Source organism: Amphiprion ocellaris, chromosome 6, assembly GCF_022539595.1.
Source record: "Amphiprion ocellaris isolate individual 3 ecotype Okinawa chromosome 6, ASM2253959v1, whole genome shotgun sequence".
Classification (NCBI taxonomy): domain Eukaryota; kingdom Metazoa; phylum Chordata; class Actinopteri; family Pomacentridae; genus Amphiprion; species Amphiprion ocellaris.
Window position 1 is genome coordinate 13,221,021 of NC_072771.1, and position 23,223 is coordinate 13,244,243.

A 23,223-nucleotide genomic window follows, 5' to 3' on the forward strand; every position below is an offset into this window, starting at 1 on the left:
TTATTCCTAGGCAAAAAAAAAAAAAAATTACATTAGTTAAGTCTTTACCAGCTGAAACATTTCAACTAGTAAACTAAAACTTAAGTGATGTGAACATTATTTCAATTTTCATGGTCAAAGTCAATTTAGTTAGTCACTATTCTCAAATTAGCTAGCAACAAGTTTCTAAGTAGCTAGTGCAACCCAGTTCCGAAGAGGTGAGACTATTTGGCTAAAGTATATCTGAAAAATGGTGTTTTATGTAGCTAAAGGATGTCCTCCAGGTTTGGACACACAGCCAGCAGAGTGGACACTTAACTGTGAACCCAAAATTATTCTATTTATTATACCATGTTTGGTATGTCAGACTGAGATGTCATTTGTCAAAGATTAATGTCAGCGTGATGTGTAGAATGAATCGCTGTGCAGACGTTTTTACAGCTGACATTTGGGCTTGTCAGAGCAGGAAAAGCGTGCGTGTCATTGAGAATATTAAAATCAGGTGTGCGTTCCATGTAGATGAACCACTTCCTGGTATTGTGTGTGCTGGCTTAGTGTCACGGCTTAATAGAACATCTGAGCTTCTCCTGTCTGCGTAAGTCAAAATGTCTGTTGTGAAAACAGTCACTTGTAAATGTGAAGTGCATTTGGGTGAAGGTGCAAAGAGAAGGCTTGCGTTACTGGAGCTCATACGTTACAACCAGCTCAAGTAATATTGTTGAATTGTTACTAAAACTGGTGAGGACTTCCAGAGCTCTCATGACAGAAAAAAAAAAATCTATGGCTCCCTCCCCTCCTCAGCAGTCAGACAGTTCCAGAAGGGATGCTTTTCAAGATGCCCATCCCCCTCTTTCTTCTCATTCTCCCGTTTTGGCTTAGTGTGGACTGGTTATTGAGCAGCAGTCAGATGGCTGTGATCACACAAACATGGGATTTGTCCAATAGATAACTCTGAAGCACACTGGATGGCTGGCGAGGATCAAGCCCCCATGGAGGCTTTCTTTTCATCTCCTGTGCAAAAACCTCCTCATTAGTGTCTATTCAACCTCTATGTGAAAATTATTCATTGCATGAAAAACTGGTGGGCTGGGATCCTCAGTTAAAGCCTTCATTTGTCCTTTCAGTATAATTATTGCTGAAGCTTTTGTGTCCGGAACCACAAATAAAGACCATGACAAGGAAATAGGTAGGTAAACAAGGGTTTCAAATGTTTTATTCCCTTAATATCGCTGGCAAATATAAATTGCTGCTCCACAATTCATTGTCAAAGGGTTTTCTCCCACATTTGAAGTGATTTATTTCGAAGACAGTGCCCAAATTCTCCAATTCTTAAAAAGTAAGTGCACAAAACGTTAATGTTTTTAGTCAGCAAACAGACATTTGACCTTTCCGAGGAGAAAGGCGGCAGGTGACGATGATATTCATGGAGCTATGATGCAATGTGTTTGTGTGTTCTGTGTGTAAATGTATGAAAGCACCATGCCTGAGACTGTCACAATGAAAAGGAATGACCTTTGTGATACATGTCGATATTTCATAAACACTCATACATATCATACTTCTGCTAGGTCGTACATTTGTGTCTGTTTTAAGGCATTATTAGCCACTTTGTATGCAGGGACAAAATGTGCAAAAACCAAATATACACAGGAACATGAGTTTCCCGATGCTGGAAGCTGTAGCTTAAACAACTGGTCTGACTATAGTCTTGTTCTTAGAGAGATTCCACACCTGCTTCTTAAGGCAGATGCTGAGAGCACCAGGGTCTTTGTATTGGGGGGTGAGGAAGGAGGGAGCAATAAGTTGCATGTGATCAGACACACAGAATACACTGCTGCTCCACCACACACACCCACCTCCCTGTACCATGGATGCCAATGCAGCATGTGGAGGAGGGAGTCACGCTCACACATGGTCGCTTGGCAAACACAAGCACGCATACACACACACACACACACACACACACACATATAGGTAGATTGGTGGAAGACAGATAAGAGGCCATGGATGGAGGAAAGAAAGGAGGAAACGTGACTCCCATAGACAGACATAAATGCTCAGATTAATACATGAAGTCGTTGACAAGTGGACTTTTTTTTTTTGCATTCTAATAGTAAACAAATGAACAGGAAACCAGAACAGAAACACAGCCTAACAATTTGTTGTTTTTTTAACCCGCCCACCCTCGAACCACCCGAAAAATTTCTCTCTGAAGACAGTGACGAAATAACCACACACACTTGCATACTGTACACACATGCACGCACCGACAGATGGCATTTCAGTGAACACACCTGCCCACACACACACCTACTTTTCAATACATTTCCCCTGTAAGCGTGGCTACACATTTCTTGTCCATTTGAAAAGGTTTCAGCTTGACAAAGATAAGCGGCATTCCACACTTAAAAGACTGAACAAGCCTATATCTATTTTTCCGGTTTTCTTTTTCTTATTTAGGTTTTTGAATATTTTTTTTTTGCTGTACCATCTTCATGCTTTAACTGAGATTTGCAAGTGGCGCATGCACGAGCAGGCAGGGAGCTTCCTTTGGCACCGTGCTGCTACACTGCAGGGTTTGAGGACATCTACATTCAACAATCTGCAATCCTCTCCCTGCCCGTGATGATTCTGAAACCACGCGAAGGGCTGAGATCTCACGAGGCCAAGGAGCCATTTTGTCTGAGCTTCCTCAGCACGGTAACGGGGCGCACAGCGAACACAGCTTTGCCAGAGGAATCAGCGCCGCACTCAGCCTGGCCACCGGCTCCTCTCGCTTTTATACTTTTTAATTCACGTTTTTACAAGTTATTCAGGTTTTTTTTGTCTTATTATTCCTCCATTTCAAAGGGCAGGATGGCTTTGAAAACAGGTAAAAGAATCAACCACAAATAAAACATTTCATTTCCTAGGAGCCCCGTGCCGAATTCAACAGACACAAAAGCCTCGAGGCACAAGAGACAGTTCTAAATACTCTATGGACTGACTATGCTGTGCAAACAAACTACATATAAGAAACTCTCAATAAACCTCACAAGAAGAACATAAGCTATGACTAATTAAATATATTTTTATATATTTATCTATATATTTAGTAAATCTAATAAATACATTTGCTGATAGACATAGAGATCTTTCTGTAAACTATTTACATTAAAAGGTTTACATTTTTGCAGAAACAATAAATAGCTATGAAGGCAAGGCAAAGGAGAGGAAATCTGTGGTTTTAACATTTTAGTGCTTTTCAGATGTGAACACATAGAGAAAGATTCAGCCTTGTGTTCCAATTGAAAAGCCAAAGCCAGTCGTTCTGTTTCAGGGTGACTCGCCTCGACTCAAACTGAACTCCTCTCCCTTCATAAATAATTTTTAGGAACATCCACTCACAAAAAATAATGCTCTCAGTCTCACCTGCCTGTCTGCTCTACATAGTGGAATGTGCTCCAGTCTTTCGACTGCTCTCAGTAGATCAGCTCTAATACCTGGTGAACGGGGCAGTGAAGGAGTTGTGTACAAAATTGTACCAGCACCTGCGAAAATATACCAGCATTCGGCCTGGTGGCTGGTGTTAAAAGTTTCCAAATCTGCTAGCGGCCGCCGTTATCGCCAGGCTCAGATGTGACATACACACATATGAGAAAAGCATGCTGTAAAAACGCCACCGTCATCAGAGAGAGGCAGAAAACATCAAACCCACCCCCATACCTTCCCCGAGCTCCCCATTCACAATCTCATGCTGCACGATTTTTTTTGTATGTTTTTCTGTTACTTTTTCCTCTGAATGGCAGGTTTGGACATAAAATTACAGGATAGTTGCGAGTCTGCCTGCCAAAGCCTGGGTACTAAGGGACGTATTGCTGTCGGCCTCGACAGTTTAACACCACGCACAGTCTAGTTTAGTGTCCGCAGAGTCAGCAGACTGACATGTTTTTCAAACACTCATTTTGTCTGGTAACATTGCTGCCATAGCTGCAGCAGGGGCCTGTAGTTATTAAGAGACAGTGTTTGAAAAAGATGACACAGTTTTGTTTACAAAAGCAATTTCAAGTGCAAAGTACCATGCACAGATGGTTGACTGGTGAGCGGGGCAGAAAAAAGGCCCCACATCATGCCAGTGTCACACCTTTGGAAGGTCTCACTGGACAACTAGTCACGATGGAGGGGTGTGTGCATGTGTGTGTTAATGTATGTGTGTGTATGAAGTAAGGGTGAAAAGTGCTTCCCATGGCTCTTGAGGCATAGAAAAAGAGGCAGTGGGACATTGTGTGGTAACATTCTCTGGCTGACAGTTGTGTTTCTGACGGACGGAGGGGGTGGAGTGTCTTTAAAATCCCACTCGTTTGATTGGTGCAGAGCAGAGTGGGTGACACCCTTAAAGACTGACCGCTGATGATGGGCTGGATGTGTGTGGGTGTCTCAGAGAGGTCACAGTCTGAATGGAAGCCACCGTGTGAGGCCTGGCTGGAACAGAGGCCTCAGGCTTGGTCACTCCTGATGGGGAGGGAGGGGGCGGTGAGGTCTGAGCGGGACCAAGGAGTGGTGAGACAATGTTGGGACGGGATTGGCTGAAGGGAGGAGGTGGGTGTTGGGTCAGTGACCAGTGCTGTTTATAGGCTGCAGCCCAGCTGCTTGGCCCTCTCCTGAGTGTCCTGCAGGCGCAACAGGCTGGCGCTGGAATAGCCCTCATCGCTACAGCTGCTGCGCAGGCTGCCTCGCTCGTCCCCTGAGTCGCTCACACTGCTGGTGCTCCATTCCAGATCACCCAGCAGGTAGTCCGTCCCTTCCACGTCCACATCCAGGTCCTCTGTTGGAACACAAAGGTAACATGATTATAAAGCTGAATGACAACTAAACATGATCATTTATCTAATAAAGTTTCCCTGGCAGCTGCTCACAAGCTCATATTACTACTTTAATCTCTCCTGATTAAACAAGGTTATGTACAGTCTCCTCAGTCTGTTGCTGTAGCGCCTGTATAGTCATCAGCAGCAGATGGCTGCACGCTTTGCACCTGCAGCAAATCTCTTTTCCCATGGTTGAAATACCTGTGGGAATATGATGATGCCTCAATAGGATTCTAATTTCAATTGCTTACTTTTGCATATTTGTATCTTTGTAGGTATTCAGATAGGTTGCAAGCTATCAGGTTACAGTTACAGATCATCAGGTGTCTATGTGAACTGGCAGTGGGTCTGATGGTCATTGACTGACATATTGACACATCGCCTCTCGGTTTCATGTAGTGTATATTTATTCTATGAACTCATTTCCTTCAAGTCATGTCCACGTGCCCCTGTACATTAAGAGAGGAAAACAGAAATTGGTCACATAAAACATACTATTGCTCACCATTGTTCAGTGGGCTCCATTTAAAGTAGGGTCAGTACCTCCTATCATTTTAAAAATCTGCCAAAAATCTAAGTTTGTGTGAAATGTTTGCACGGCATAACGTATAACAAAGGAATGGACTGAACACTACAAACACTTTCAGTATGTTTAAACGGTTTGCTAAGCACATGGAAGCACAGCAAACGGATGAGCAGAATCAATGAAGTCCAGATTCTCCTGCATTTGGGATTCAGCAGACATTTTGGAATAGTTGTACATAAAAACATGAAGTATGTGATTGCATGGCATGTACTCTTCTCTCTCCCATGTAGTTTGTGTTTGTCCTGTATGGAGATATTTCTGGCTTGTGGTTTCGGGCCTCACTAACCTGTCCTTTGCTTATTGTTCTCCTGTGTGGCCTTTACCCTCACCCAAACCAGTCGAGGCAGATGTGACTGCCCTCCCTGTTGGGCATTTTTCTTCCAGATCTTTCCTCCTTTGTTCATAGGGAATTGTTTGGATTTCTTTCTATAAAGAAGAAACCTGCCTCTAGTGTGCTATAATAAATCTATCTTGTGTTGGATTTCTGGTGAAAAAACAAACAAACTTACCCTTCATGTTTTTTTCATCATGATTTATATAATTTGATTTCTGGGAGGACTGGTGTTAACTTTATAAGTAACTCAGATTCTCAGAGTTTCTCACCTCACTTAGCCATCAGCTAGAAATACTGAATAATTACAGAAATAATAGTAGGGTCATTCAAGAATTGAACGACATTTTACGTGTCACCCATCAAATTTCAAATAATCTATGTACGAAATACTAAACGTGCAAATCTAAAAAAATTAGGAGAAAATAATATTTGAAAATATCTTTTGAAATACCAAATAAGTCTGGAGTTCCCAGTAAAATGCCATTTTTCTCTTTTGCCACCTCGATGATGACCAAATTGAATCTCAAATAAAACTGTTAAATTTAAATCTTCTTCTTTGGGGAATATTTTTTTCATTGTTGGGAAAATTTTGTTTCATCAACATAATATTTTAAATAATAATTAATATGCATGGAGCATATGTCCCACAACATGTTAGCACAAACTTTTTAGCTGGTAGAAGAAGAAGAAGAAAACAGTGAATCACATGATAAGCTGGAATTAACATCATCAAACTGTTTTCCAAAAGAATGGGTAGAACAAAGTTATGTCCTCTCTTCTATTTTTCATATTTTCATAACATTGTCACCCTTGATTGAGTGTCTCACTTTACCTCATATTATCAGCATAAGACAAATTCTTTTTACTGTTTTCCATCAGCAAGTTTGTCCTCTTGGTCAGCAGTAACAGCTAGCTAAATAGCTAGCTTCTACTGCTGAGAAAAGCTAACATTAGCATGGATTAGCAACCTTGTTACTGTGAGTAGAGTAGGGTTAGCAAACAACAAATAAAACATGGAATAGAAATTTTACCATTGATGTGTAAGCTGAGCTAATCAAGCCTTGATATTTTATTATGTATTATTGATGAATATGTAGTAGAGAACTGTAAAAGAGAAGGTTTATTTTTCAAAAATTTTGAAGCCCAAATGTCCTCCAATTCTGGAATGACCCAGTAACTTAAAATGATAAAGTCTAGCGAAAAAAAAAAAGAATGCCTCAGTTCTGCCTGTGTGGGGGCTCACCTTGATCAGATTCGGGACTGTCAGAGGAGCGAGTGGAGCCGGTGCTGTCCATGCGGGTCCTCTCCACCCCCAGCTGCTCCAGACGCCTCCTCAGGTGTCTCTGCTCCCGCTGTAGCTGCTCTACGGTGTGCTGAGCTCTCCTATCGCTCTCCTCCAACCTCTGCAGGAGAGAAAACAACATACTGTAGGAGCAGCTGGTGCTGTCTGTGTGTCCGTGTCCACAGCATTCATCGGAGACATTTCAGTCACTCAAACATACAACACTAAAACACCTACCCACCGCAGTGGTCAACAAATTGCCCTCTTCACATAGATTAGGCGAGTAGTGCATGCAGGCATACACGTACCTTGATGTGATCTTTGGCCTTCATCAGCAGGCTGAGGGTGGTGTGCCTGTTCGCATCTGGTCCCAAGGGAACGAGGGATTTCAAGCGTTCTAAACACAGGCGTAGATGTGCCCGTCTACAAGGAGAAAAGAAACAAAGACAGAGGAAACTGTCAGACATCATTTCTTTTTTCTACTGTCAGAGATGCATGAACAACAGGCACACATGGAGGTGAGGGGAAGGGATGCAACTCAGCCATCACCATGATTACTCCATCCACTAATGAAGAAAGTGAAATGAAAAAAAGAATTATCTCACCAAAAGTTAAAATTTTGTAGTTTTTTTTTTTTTTTTTTTTTTTTTTTAACCAAATCTGGTTTGATAAAATCATTTCTGATACCTTCCTTTTATGGGCTTAAAAATGCGTTTTGCTTATACTTCATTCAGACATTTGTGCTTCATAGCTACACAAGTGGAATGTCAATTGTGGTTCAACTTGCAACACACACAAGTATGAACCCTCTATTGCTCATATACAGCGTAGACAGGGAATAAAACTTTTAAAATGAAATATCCTTACATATGCATGGATTTTAACCACAGATTTTTCAAATGTGTGTGTGGGTGTGATCATTAAATGTTGTCTATATACTTGTAGCGTTATAAAAATAGTGTCTATAATTTGCAAAAACAGTAACGCATGAATCTGAGCAGGCCTTCCATGTCATCTTTGCGATCTAGCAACTTCTAACAGACATCATGTGGCCTGCAGTATTATTAGAGTTCATTGCTCTGTCAAAAGTCAAAGGTTGTGTTCCTGTTATGTTCACAGAGCCTGCTATAAACTTCTCCAAGTTGGGAAATGTTAAACCGAATGATTTTATCTAAGCGTGAATTCTTTTCAGCCAACTCTGTAATACAAAATAAACTTTTGGAAAATATAATCTGGAATAATAAGCGTGTTAATCGAGTCTCCACTGTGATTCTGTGCCTTGGTTGACAAAATGTAATATTAGCCTATGTTCTGCACTCTCACAATTAGACATCTATTGCCATTATATTATTTTCAAAACATAATAAATCACAATAACCAGTCACCATGACTACTGCAACAGTGGCACAGACTCCTAATCTTGATGCTATAAGGGCAGAGAACTGATCTAATTAGAGCCCCTGTGGAACTGAAGGTGGATCAGACTGCTGTGAAAAGTCCTTCACATGGTAAAGTTTACTCTAAAACTGGTCGCATATTTGCTATAATGTAGGCTCCAGGTGATCACAAGCAGCAGATGTCACGCTACACAGTCCAACATGTTCCCATTTATTGTGTAGACAGGAAGCTACAACAACTAGTAAAACAACAGGAGGGGTTCCTTGTAGTTGACCGTATCACTGTTGAACAGTGCTGTCATGATACGACAATTCTGACTGTGATACAATACCTGCCCTTGATACAGTAATTTAAACAATACCATGGCAAAACCCTAAAGCATCCAGACTGTTCATGAAATAATTTGGAACCTGTTGCTCTTTTAATTCTTTGAACAAGTTGGTATGTCTGTCTGTGAGATGTCTGCCAAGTTGGACATATAAAAAGAAGAAAAGAACTCGGAGAGCACAGCACTTTGTCAAGGCTGCTCAGTCGTATCATTTCTGATGGCTGAAATCTTGAAAAAATTTGTGGTGGTAATCACAGCATTATAGATTGTCACCATTTAATACAGATGTACCCACAAACAAAATGACCTAGCACTGAGCATAGGCGTGTGTTATGCATGTGTACGTTATGTACGAATACCAAATTGCGTGACCTAAATATGTAGCAGGTGGCGGGAATTGATGGGGCTCAGAAACACCCCACAATTTAACCAATTGTTCCTTGTATCATTTCCAATTGGTAAGTCCCAATAAGTCCGTAGCGGTGGATTTGTAGTGAGATCACAATCATGTGATCGTCAGCAGGCGGTTGACGAAATGTTCACTTGTTGTCATAGTTACAGTGACGCCGTGCCGCTATCCGGCAATGATACAGAAATCTTTCACAAATCTGTGGATCCAGACTATAAGCTGCATCACTGCCAAAATCTAATCAATTGGTCCTTGTGTCATTTCTGACCTTCCCTGAAAATTTCATTCAAATCTGTTGCTCAGTATTTGACTAATGCTGCTAACAGACAGACAGACAAACAGGCAAACATCCGCTGATTGTCACATAATGCCATCGAGGCTCCGTCTCCTTGGCAGAGTAATAAAATCTTGATGTGAAAATTTAAAATAAAACAAACCTCAACACAAACCTATACCGTTTACATATACTTAATTATAAAAAGATATTTTTAGCATTTATCCTTCAGTGCTGATAGGCTACTATTCATAGAACCAATCAGATATTGCTGTGGGTGGGACAGAATGTTGACCATACATTTACAGAAATGCCTGTAACAGAGCCAAAGTAGCACATTATCAAATTACTTTGTTTATCAGCAATTGATTTAAAAAATAAAAACCTACACTGATAATCTAGAAAATGCTGACAATCAGATCTCACAATAGGCCAGACATGTAGTCTGTTAACCACAAGGAGAACTTATGTCATATTCTACTTCATGCATCTACTTTGTGGACAATCCATGGATGCCTCTCACTTTGTCACCATGAAACTGCAATGTGCTTATGAGAGGAACCAAAAGCAGTTGGTAAGCCCACCTTGCCTGCAGGGAGAGGAAGAGCGTCACTCACACACACCAAAGTCAGTACTAATAAAGGGCATAGTGTAATTTTGATCAGCAGGGTATTGCAATACCTTTCTAGTGACGGTACACTGTACAACACAATAATGGAACAGAACCAGAAGCTTCATTACCTACAACTTCACCTCTGACAGTTTGGTGTGTTGGTAGAAATTCCTCTTTCAAACTCCATACCACCACTTATCTTCAGTCACAATCCACCAAGTGTCACAACTTGAAGAAATTTATCAGATTTTGAGCAGCTCCCTTCTTTTTGCCATACGTGCAGTAGTAACTTTCTAAAATCTGTCAGCAGGCTTTTGAGTGTAAAATCAGCTGAGATCTCCTTTAATGCAACTTTGAGAACAGTACCTTAACACCAGGAAAGAAGTCTGTTATATTTTCTGTGTGAGCTACTGCACGTTTTGCTTTTTGAAGCTCATTAATCATCTCTATTAAGAGGCAGTTTGATGGTCCCATGTGATGTGATGACACCCTCCTGTGTATGTTTAAGGAAGCTGGCATTGTAACATTATTACATAATGTTGCTTCATTTCATTGAGCAACAGTGTGCAATCCCTCCCTAAACAGGAAGAAAACAGAAATCCTAAGATCATCTGTGACATATGTTGAGATCTGAACTGATTAATAATGTCTGCAGTCCTGTAACACTCCCCACACATACAGTTTCCATTTACATTTCTCATCTCCACTCTTGTTTCCTCCTGTGTTGCTCCCAGCCGCTCTAAGCTGGCAGCCTTGGCAGTTGCTAAGGTCTGGTGGGTGTTGGTGACCACTTGAACCCGCTGTTACACAACACACACCTCCAGCTACAGCCTCGTCAGAGTGTGTACGTGCCTGAAAGCTTGTGTTTGCCCGAGCGAGTGGGTGTGTGTACGTCAGACTCTTCCTGACAGTGAGTGTAAAAATGTTTTTTTTTCATCAGGCAGCAGAGGGCTGGGAGAACTGTTCATTTATTCTCTGTTGAAACTCTGATGCGAGCGTCACTGCCGGAAAGAGTTCATTCAAATCGGACACATGGAGAGGTGCAAAACTGATCTGACTGTGGGCAGATGATGCACGTAAATATTCTTGGCCCTCGCCCTTTAAAAAAAACAAAACAAAAAAACCCAAAAAAATACATACACACTGCAAATAAAACCCTTGCACACACATACAAAACAGCATTCAGCAGCTGAAACGAAGTGCCTCTTTCTCAGCTGACTCAGTCCAAAGGGCAGGCAGACTGCTATTACATAACATGGAAATGTCCTCGCCTGTGTTATTCTAACATAATAAGGGATCAGCAGGGCTCGATAATGTTTGTTAAACAACACTGATGAGGAGCAGACTCATCAAACAGCACAGGTCACACAGCGTTTGAGTGGCATGGCCCTAACACACAGTGCTATTTCAGCAGCAGGTTGTTCCGGTTCAGTGTGTCAATAGGTAAGTATATATGTGGAGCTACATGGTTGCGTGCTACCAGCCTAAGGCCAGAACCTACATTTCTGTGCCCTAATTCTTACACTTTTACACACACAACTGGTGTGAGCGCCCATGTTTAAAATGAAGTGAACATGAGTATGTTACATGCAAACAGTTGCAGTGTCGTCCTGCTAAAATGGTTAGTGGAAACTAAAATGATTTCTCTTACTCTCACTAACAGCCACAACTAGGTCAGCTCAGGCAGTCAGTCTGGCCAGCAGTAAATCACTCCACTGTCCTCGCCTTTGCCCTCTGACCTCCTACAGTGAGTGGCCATAGCTTGCGTGGAGAAACTTGCATGCAAAAAAGGCGTGGTGGTGGCTGGAGTCGTATTACCTGGACATGAACACGCACGCACACATGCATGCTCCCGTTTCTGTGAGCAGTCACAGACAGGAGGGCGAAACAGGACTTTGAATATGTGCTGGTGATTCCACTGAGTCAATATTGCTGGAAGCGAGGCAGGTCTCGTTGCACCTCTACAGCGTTGCTAGCTGTGGGTCGCCACGACTAATTTACTGTTTGCCAGTGATGGCTTTCTATCATCAGGCTACTGGTGGGAGAAACTAGCTAAAGGCCATGAACGTTCTCAGGTGGTCGTAATTTTGACTTACTGCTTGGTGTGAGGTGTCTCCACACACACAGCCCTGCACACACATGCAGAAGCTTAAATCCCAGGCACAGGCCTCAGTGCCATATATTATTCAGGCTGTCCACTGAGCTGCTGGTTTGGATCAACTAGCACAGGCAGGATGGAAGCACTGAGAGTGACGGGGGCTCAGCTGGGACAAATAAAAATACTCATATTCCAGTTCAAATAGCAGCACTTCGATTTTTCAAATCAGTACACTCGGAGAAAAAATTATAATAAAATAGTACTCACATTTCTATTCATGTGCACATTTCTCTCACAGCCTTCCAAAAATGGCTTTCATCACTGATTGGGCTTCCACTGACAGTCACTTTTGTTGGCAATTTTTTCTACTTATTTTTAGCATTTTTCTGATAAAATGGCGGAAAAAACAAAAATAATTTTCTGCAATTCAATGAAATGTACTCGAATTTCATGGGTTTTTTTGGTCTGAAAATCCAAAACCAAAGGAAAATCAGTTTGCTTTTTACATATAACAAAAAACTGGGACATTTAATAAGCTGGACCCAGTGAATATTTACCATTTTTGCTGGAAGAAGGACTGAAATGATTACTTGACTATCAAAGTAGTTCTCTAATTGATCAACCCTTGCAGCTCAACTTTTTCAGTTCAACATGTTTGTTACTCAACCATACTATCTTATCTCATTATTGTCACTCATTACATAACCTGATTAACACAATCAAATGAAAGCTAAATAGGTAAACACAGAAAGTAGTGATGGACTAAAACATACATTTACCATTTTACAAAATGCTATCAAGACAGGCCAGCTGTACTTTATTGAAACAGGATCACCTGCTCTGCAAACTGAGTCACCTGATACAACCATGTCACCTCATTTGTCTCATCAGTGTCAGGAGGACACGGTGAAAAAACCAATAGATCTGTTAGCACAAACCTATTTAAGCACTGAACCTAAAGTATTATTACACCCATCAGTCAGCCTCATGTGAGGACTGGTTTGGCAAGAATACACTGGGAAAAATGGTTTCCAGGTTCTGTCCTCAAGTTATGTTATAATATAAGTAAAAAATGAAACCGTGTGTCTGCATAGGCCTTTAACTCAGCAGCACTGTATTCATTTAATTATGACAATAAAAAAACAAACATCTAAGTATGAGATTAGTTGCTGCACAGTGCAAATAATTAAGTATCAGAACTGCAAATAAGAACTGCTTGCTTTTCAGTTCAAGCACAAAGCGTATATTTACATGCGCACAAAAAATAAGGTTACACAGAAAGACACCCACTGTGTTGCTATGCATGTAGTTAACTGGTTGCAATGAAACCCGTGTATGCATGCAGCAGGTATGTAATCAGCCTTGATTATACGTCTTTGTGGAAATGGAGAGCTATGGACATCCAAGCGTACTTGCGGATGAGAAAGTAATTACTATACTACTATCTGGTCCACTTCCATGCGTGCACAGTGGATCGGTGTCCACATATTCCATGCATGCTCACTGTTGCCATTGCAGCTTGGTTGCTACGTAGACCACATGGACGCTTGCAGACTTACGAAAGTTGCAAAATCTATGTCATGTGGACCCTCTAGTACTCATGAATACCACTGGTCTTTGTTCACAACAATATATTCCTTAAAACATTTCCCAACCGTAAAGACACCAAAGTCCTTATAGGAAAGTCCTGCTACATGACAGCCACCTTGGTAACGCCCTCGGGCAGTTATTTTGTGCTAATAACACCAGGCTCCTATCTAAATGAATGATGCAATTTCAATGGTAACCACTACATATAAACTGCATGTATAGAATCACTAGTCAGTTCAAATAAAATTGCTTAAAAAGTCTTGAAACTTTGCACAATAATAAGGCTTAAAAAGCGTTTTTGCAGAGTTTACAATACTGAACTTGAATCAGTGCAACAACACGACTGGCTGGATATTTTCTGGTTTGCCTATTAGGAGGAAGGGTGAGACGTGTCATATAACCACTACCTTTAGTGTTACTCAAGTCTCTTGTAGATTTCTATTCAGAATTCTTCAAGAGGCAAGTCTCTCCCTTATAACATCTCTGTATATGGCTATGATTGAGTATAATGTGGATCTATTCAATGTACATTTGGGCCCATTCATATGCAGCTGTGAGCTGCTGCTGACTGTCAGCAGAGACTTCAGTCTGCTTCATGAATTCAAACTCTTCACCAATAAGCCTGAGAAATGCATCAAACAATTTACCAAATAAAAGGTCGAGTTTTAGCTTCACCTCTGTCTATCCTTATGCACAGTTCATCTTCTTTTATTATCCACATGGGAGCAGACTCTTGGCGGACAGCTGGTTAATGCATATCGAATTTTAAAGTACTGCATTGAAAAATGTAAGCATTCACATTTAAATGCGGCTTTTTTTCCATCTCAAAGTATTAATCTGGCTTTTCATTTTATAATTAATATTTTGCAGAATCAATTTGTCATTTCAATTTCGAATTTCCTTTTTTTAAATCATTTAATTACAGGCAGTTTATCCTAAAAGAATAATTATTTATTTACTTTTGAATTTTACATTTCAGCTTTTAGGTTTTAACTCTGCATAAAAATCATCCTTTTTTCCAGTGACAACCCATAATTTCCCCACCTCCACAGTGGTAGCAATGGGGATGGGTTTGGCTTTGAGTGGTGTCAACTGATATTCTTATTGAGGAACAGTACAAATATGCACAAACACACACAGAAATGAAGATTTTTTTTAACATACCTGTTCTTTTCCATTTCATTGTGCGTAGACCTGTGGAGATACAACAAAACACATATGAAAACCACACATAATAACAGGATTACTGATTAAAACAGAGCAAGGTTTCCCTTCCCCAGTGTGCCATCACTGCAGTCCAAGGCCTTACTGCAGGGGAGTGAGCGCGAGAGAAAAGGCTGTGTGGGAGTCTATGAGCAGTCAGAACGGCTGGCAAAATGAGATTCTAGGACAAACGAAGAAAGGGCTGGGTATTCAGATGCCCGAGGCCTGTTCTAAGGAGGAAGCTTTTTTAAGGACCGCACTGTACACAGATACATGATGAGGAGGCCGGGGGTAAACATAGTAACAGTAACCAGAAACAGTAGGATGAAGTAGACGGTGCTATGCCCCTTCATATTGCCTGATTATCTATTGTGAATGTGGTCCTGAGCAGGGTGGAAAACACAGTGGAGGTAAAATGAGAGATGGAGGTGTGCTAGTGGCTGGCCACCATGACTCCTGCATTGCAGCGTTAAAGCGGACCACGCAGACAGAGCAGATACAGAAACGAGGTCACGTATACATGTTGGTAGACGTGTTGGACTGACCTGGGTGAAAAAGAGTAAGTGGACGGACAAGTAGAAGGCAAAGAAGAAGATCACCTCTGCATTCCTGAACTCTCCTTCCACCTTCACCTGACCCCCCCGATCCTGCCACTCCAGGGCCCAAAATAGCCTTTGCATTTTCAGCTCTGCTAGATCCGTAACTGTCACTGACTCTCTCTAACACACACAAACATGTTTGTATCACTGTCTTTGTGAGGACATTCATTGACATTCCCCCTCACCCCAACCTTCAGGTCAAAATTAAGAGCCTAACCACAACACTAACCTTCACCTAAACCCAATTCTTCTCTGTCAAACAGCTCTCCTCATTTTGCTGAAACATCCTCACTGTAATGGTCAACAACGATGGTCCTCGAAAAGATGGCTGGACAAGTCTCACCCCCTTGATTCACCTCTATGTTGTTGCAACAGATGACAACTCATTCCCAGTCTAACCTCAGTTACAAATATTCCAACTGCCACATAAGATGATGTTGAAAGGCTGGGAATTCAACCCCATTTTTTCTCATATTATAAGGTGTCACCAGTGTGGGTGTCGTGTGTGTGCGTGTGTGTGTGTGTGTGTGTGTGTGTGTGTGTGTGTGTGTGTGTGTGTGTGTGTGTGTGTGTGTGTGTGTGTGTGGCTGCAAGGGTATCATCTTGTTTCAGCTAGTCACTTTGGGTGCTCTCCATCTCACACAGCCCCTCCAGCCACTGTACATTCCTGAGCAAGGCAGACAGCCACTGGTGACATAACAGCACAAGCAGGGAAGTGATCCCACTTATTCAGGCTAGATTTCAGGCCCTGGGACGCCTCCCACCTCCTGTCCCAGTCCTGTAAAGCTCTGGCCCTCTACTGAACATACCCATGCCATGGCAATGTACAGCTGGTATTAGATAGTACTGAGTTAGAATGATATTCTTTACTGTGTACTTGTGGAAAAATGCACTGCTTGCTGTAATAATTCCATAACACGAAGTCACACTGTTAATTTGATCTAAATATAGAGTCACACCTCATTGTAGGATTACATTTTTTTGGGGATGGATCAGCATACTACTATAACATCAAATAGTCACTGTATTCAATAAGCTCTGTTTAATCCTTTGTAGAAAAGGGGGAAAAAACACTTCTCAGATCCACACAGGTGCTGCTTTCATTTGTTCATATGAAGTGAAAATTTCGCAAAATGAAGAAGCAGAGTGCTGCAAGTTGGCAGCGACAATTACCGACATTGCAGAACTTCAATTTGACTATCTTCCCATACTGATCCCTTGACAAAGTTTTACTACTAAATGAGTAGTTAAACTCAAAGTCTGTTTGGTGATACTTGGTGAGAGGTTTTAACAAACTGTGATGAAGACGATGCACTTGTCCTTCTTTCTGCTCGGTCAACAACCAGAGTCTTCTAGCCTCACCCAGTTCACCCACATTAGCCTGAACAACAACAACAACACAGTGATAGTGATGAGCACTGAAAGACTCCATTTGCCTGCATAGCAAGGATGGTAGGATCCCTGTATGATTTCCATAGAGCACTGTAGTTACATAGTGTGTGTGTGTGTGTGTGTGTGTGCGCGTGTGCGTGTGTGTGTGTGTGTGAGACTCTCTCCATCTCTGTAATGGAGGAGCTGGTGTTCTCCACTGACTGCCAAGAGTGAGAGCAGAACGGGAAAGACACAGAAGGATGGAGGAGGTGAGGAGGGAAAAAAAAAGCAAGAGGGAAAGAGATGAGGGGGAGGGCGGAGTCACTACTACTGACACACATGCACACATACACACCAGAAACTCCGTGACTCCCCTCCCCCACTACTCACACATCCACGCTTTAGAGAAACAACACATACTGGAGGGGCTTGTACATACTGGGCTGACGCCTTCAAACACACACACAGCTGCCTGCCCTACATATGACCAAATCTTGATAGAAACAAAAATAACTTATCATCCATGATCAATTGAAGATCTGCTCTTCTCTGGCACAAATCAACTATTTCCCCTGGAGACAAATTCATTCAGCACTAGTGCTGGTCTGCCTATTAATGAACAAGCCCAACATCGTATCAGACCAAATCAAATCATCTAGGCTGTGCAGAAACCCTTATTAATAACAAGTGTGGCTCTGCTGCCCTTAAATAGTAATGAGTAGAATTGGAAAAAGTGCTCACAGTCGATGGGGGAGTCGCTGCAGCTCAACATAACCTTACAGTTGAACAACAGTAAATGGGAAAGTAAATGCTGGTAAGCTAAAAGGTTTGCTGACTGGGAACCAGGACAAATCTGCAGCAGCGAGAAATCTACTTGACATACCAGGCTAGTCCCATGTCTTCTTCAAAAGGCAGGTCTAAAAATGTAGCGCCATCTAAGCATGTTAAGACATGATCTGAGCTGGAAGCATGTTCTTGCAGCGCTGCACACCCTGTGTCTTTTAGAACATGGCGGCAGTGGAAACACACAACAAGTCTGTCACTGTCCATAAGACAACAGACAAACTCAAATGACATATTTATGGCTATATTTGAACAACACCAGATCATTTAAAAGAGGTTTTTCTGCATACGCATGTATACACAGAAAGAGTGAAAAACTCTTTCCTGTTTATCGAGCACTCTACTGAGTCAAATGCAGGTAATTATTCTGAATTTAGAAACTGAATCTTGACACTTCACTTCAGCTGGAATAATTCATCTGAATTTCTCTGGTGAGGGATCAATAAAGTTTATCGTATCTTATTAACTAACCAGCAGGTAATTAATCAATTCGATTTAATGATCTACTAATGGTTTGGTTCATTTATGGAGAAAATGTTGTTAAAAAGTTTTCTTTCAATACACGTGTAAAATAGAAATAAATGCTATAATAGAAAGAGAAAAATATAAATATATATAATGTATTATTATATATTATAAAATATAAAAGGTATTTTAAAAAAGTGTGCAGGTTTTCTTCTACTTTTTTGCCAGTGTATATTGGTTCTATATACCGGTTATCAGTCTCCTTGATTATCATAAATCAAAAATGGCCCTGGCAAAAAATAACATATCAGTCTACCCTTAGCAAAGATTTGTTACTTTTTTAATTTCATTAATAATATCATTAGATTCTGAACTGATTGTCACAAACATAACAGGACACAGGAAGACGTGACCTTGGACATAAACTTGTAAGAGACATATCTTAAAAAAACAAAACAAAAAAAAAAACCAAAACAAAATCATCTGAGTATCAGAAAATGCAAACTGCGTAAGTTGGAGGTGATATGACGGTGATATGGAGGTGCTGAGACGCAGACAGTGTAGAACGAGCTGTGATTGAGTACTGGTGGTGTGGCAATCTACATGGATGGAATACTCTAATGTGTGTGTGCAGCAACCCTGTAACTTCAGATGTGTACATAAGATAGCTGGACATACATTGGTTCACAAGAGGTAACACGCCCATACAACCTATTTATATGTGTATTTACATGCTTCACCTCATGTGATCTATGCATTGCATTACACATATTAAGTGTGGCATTAAGCCAGCCAGTGGTTGCTTCAGGTCACAGAATCAAACAAACCAGTTTGAGTAATATGTTTGAGCACATCTGAATGTCAGAGTGTGTGCAGCTGTTCTAATCAGGCACATCATTTTTAGAACTTATTACTTTTTTAATCTCCTGTTATTCCATACAAGAGATGGAATAAAGAAATGCATCATATTCAGAGAAATATTTGATATTCTAAGACACTAATATGTGCATTTATCCATATAAGATGTGGCCTTATCCAAGGTTTATGATGCTCACATGTCTGTGTAGAGCAGCTGTGTAATTCTAGATAAGCAGCATTTAAATGAGGATATGCACTGGGTTGTACAAGGTAAGAGGCCTATTAATAAACACACTTATGCTGTATGTTCCCCTTGATGTGCTCTGCATGTTCAATTCCATATGTCAAATTGGCAGAAGAAGACATTCAGTCCTGTGAAGGGTGGAGTGACGGTCAATGTGGCCCTCATGGCTGACATAACTGATGTCCAAGCAACAAAGTGTCCCAACAGCCTGAATAGTTAACATGCATTATCTGACCAGGCTGCTACTCTGCTCTTCTGTAACTCTGGTACACCACAACATTACTAATTAAACACCTCTGTGCAAATACCTAGCAGGTTTTTATCACTTGCTCATTTATCATTCTAATGAAACGAGGGCACGTAAAGGTGTGTGTGTGTGTTGGGGGGGGGGGGGGGGGGGGGGTATTCCTATCAGGCTTTCTCAAATGCTGACCTCAGCCAAGTGTTTCACTGCTTATTTGCACCTATTAGGTGTTTTTCTTGTGTTGACATTACAGAAAACATATTCCATGAAATCTTCTTTCACATAGAATACGGTGCTACTTTTGATCATGGCCCGACAGGATCTTATGGAGATAACTATGCACGAATGATCAGACTGTGTTACCTTATTTGACAGAAATATGCATATTCATGAAATATATACAAGACTATTTGAAAATCCCTATTAACACATTTAGGTGAAGAATTGAATTGTTATTTTCATTGTCAATTCTTATCATTTTGGTGCTGGTGATGGTATTTTGGTTCAGGCTAAATGCTATTTAGGGAAGAGCGTTAAAAAATTTCTTGCAAGAAACACCTTTTTCCTCCATTGAAACAATCCCACTGACAAGCTCATAGCTGCATGATATTTGTACATTTTGTACTAGCCCTAACTGCACAAATATAGTAAATGTACATATATCCTCCTACACAGGGTCAAGACACCCAACTGCAATCTAATCACAGAGTGCACATTGATCTGTGGGGTATGCATGCAAGCACGAATATGTCCTCAAATGATTGATTTATGGAATTCAGGTTGCAGACTCTGAATGCACTTGTGTCCACTGAGGTGACTGGTGCTGCCAGGACACGGCTCCCGCATTGAAATGTCTTCTGCAGTCACCTTGGCTGACCCAGTTTGATTTACCGAGTGGTCATTCATTTTGAGCCGTACTGATGTTTACTGCTGTCAGTCACGTGATTCAAAAAATACAATGGGAAGTCTAAACATGATCTTAACCCAGTAGACTCTCACATACACATGCTGACACAGGTTATATTATCAGACGGCAAAATTTATTATCAGTGCTGTAGTGCCATAAATGATTCATTCGACAGCCTTCATTCGAAAGAATTAGGTGAAAGGTTTTGGCAATTTTAGATGTTTTTTTTTTTTTTTTTTTTTTTTTTTTTTTTTTTAAACATTGCTGCATATATACAGACCACAGTGTAGTCAGCAGCACAGCCAGGTAAGCTGAGTGTCTAATACCTAAATTGGGCAATACATACACCAGATCAGTGCTGAGCTTTTAATCTGTCTGCTTTAGTTGTAAAGAAAAATATTAATTTAATATAAGACATTTTTGGATTCATAACCTACCATGTGTGCATGTGAATACCGATTTTAACATTATCGTAAATCCACTTCCATTTGCACAATATAAATGTGCATAATGAGTTTCATTTTGCATTATTTCAGATTGCAATTCAATTTTTATTTTCTTTTGCACAGCACCAACACACAAAACAAATCTGTCATCACAAATAGCAAATTATTGTTAGACCAGTAACAATGACTTGATCCTGCGCTCAGTGGGGGCACACTTGAAATGGGGAAATGATGGGTGGCTTGTTGGAGAGCTGAAAAACAATGAAGTCTGTAGGTTCTGGCCACAAGAAGCTGAATAGCCTTTACCTGCTACTTGTGTTTTTCTTGCTTTTGCTTTTCCTTTTCAAGTTTTCCCTCTCTCGACTGCTGATGAAGGGTGGCATGGAGGCATAGCCGTGTTCAGCTTCTGCAAGCAAATAAACAACATAATGGTCACATGTCCTGATATGTGGCAATGCAAAATATAGCCACAGTGAAGAGAAGCAAAGCAGAGAATAGAGAGACTGCAGAATGTGCCACATTTAAGCTTGATCTTGAGGAATTCAGTAGCAATGTCTTGTGTAGAAATGCAGACATGCAATGAATGGATTTCATGCAGTATCTTTCTACAGTATTTTCTCCCCTCAGCCTGGACAATGATGTCATCTTGAACTGAAATAAACCCCACTAGCAAACCACAACAGAAGGAAAGGAGGGGCCTCCATGAAAACAATGTCTCCCTGCACATCTGACGGCATCTGCCACATATGCATTCATTCTTTCGTTTTTATTATGAAAATGCCCGTGTATCTTTGCATATATGCATTATGCATGAATAATGTCAATTGTCTCATATTGATTAGCACCTGTTTGGGGAAGGCAATGTAGCCTGCTGTATTATTGTGCAAAACCAGTTAATGCATTTAATGCATAGCCCGATTACTTAATCTATTAAAAATAAATAAAGGGCATCAACAGGATTTAAGATAGCTTTAAGGTGGTATGTGCATACATTCGCATGATTTGGGGGGAGGGCTGTCACTGTAATTTTTCGGTTAAAAACAGACTGTAGCAAAGAATACAATTATACTTTACCTCGTTCCCTGCGATCAAGGTACTCGGCTGCTTCGATCAACATCTGCACCATTCCGATCGCCGCCATTTTCAACAATAACACTGATAATATAACAATCCGATGAGGGATTCCGTGACTGTACACAACCTGCTTCAGGTCCTACCACTGGCACTGCTTTAAGCCCTCGGTAGCTCGCTGTTCTGTCACTTATTTTTAAAAGGCGAAACGTAACGGTAGAGAGTTGCTCCTGCAGTCTATCAGTCGCGATATTTAAAAGTTAAAGGTCGTGGATACAACGGCGACTAATTTAAAAAGCCAAACTAGTCTCTTCCTTGATGACTGTTTTTTTTTTTTAAATAATGGTGCAAGTAAGGTTTGGTTTTAGCTGGCGAGACAAGGCTAACACTTCTACAATAGCTAAAATTACTTTGCACCGCTTAAAACCAAACTGTTAGCTAAATATCGTTGGTTTTCTAGGCAGCTCTTCGAGAAAAGGCGGCTTGTTGACAAAGATAAAACGAAGGGCTGTTTCACAAATAAATATAATCCGTTCTTTTTGGCGAAAAAATGAAGTTGGCTAACGTTAGCGCTAATGACACGTTGCCAAATAAACGATGGAAAGTTGTTGCTAGCTCGGTTGTATATTGTAAAGCTTCAGCCAGTGAAAAAAGAGCGTTAGCCTGTGCAATTGTCACACTTGCCTGATGTGAAATGCATATAAAAAAGGAGCTAGCTGTCTTAAAGTTCAACCGACGATGTCTTCCAACCTTATCGGTTCGGGGCTAAGTGGCTGGCTGGTTTTGTGCTGGTTTATCGCTGATAGCGCGTGATACGTCTCGCTGGAAACGCAGATAGCGACTGACATCAACTGAGGAACAGTGACTGTTTGTCAAACTGCTTCCAAAATAGTGGCTTGTTGATCTGCACGGCAGCTAACTACTGTACTTTAGCACAAAGCTCCTGTGTACTGCGGTATGATTGGATACTGGCTACAACAACTCGAGCTTCTATTGGTCCTCTAAACCATCAATCGTCGAAAAGGGGTCGGCCCCGGCTGCCACTGAGGGGCCTGGTTCAGCCATTTTGGTTCTAATTCACATCGACTGAAGAATGCAGTTTGGAGCCAGAATGGAGGCTAATTCTGCGACACACACTCCTACATGCTGATTGGTTGGTTTCTGATAAACTTGCTAGCTATTGGCTCAAATGAACACGAGCTGAAGTGACAACGCCCGCTGTTGACAGTGGACACGC

General features: G+C 41.1%; 1 protein-coding gene across 1 annotated transcript; it reads right to left on the minus strand.

The window, feature by feature from the left end:
• Nucleotides 1-1,162: 1,162 nt before the first annotated feature.
• On the minus strand, nucleotides 1,163-22,895 carry mxd1 (MAX dimerization protein 1). The gene is made up of 6 exons (XM_023282886.3): nucleotides 21,990-22,895; nucleotides 21,222-21,321; nucleotides 14,900-14,929; nucleotides 7,334-7,448; nucleotides 6,987-7,146; nucleotides 1,163-4,783 (listed from the first exon to the last, which is right to left on the minus strand). Exons 1-6 carry the CDS (start codon nucleotides 22,054-22,056, stop codon nucleotides 4,587-4,589), a joined length of 669 nt encoding a protein of 222 aa, XP_023138654.1. The 5' UTR covers nucleotides 22,057-22,895; the 3' UTR covers nucleotides 1,163-4,586.
• Nucleotides 22,896-23,223: the final 328 nt, after the last annotated feature.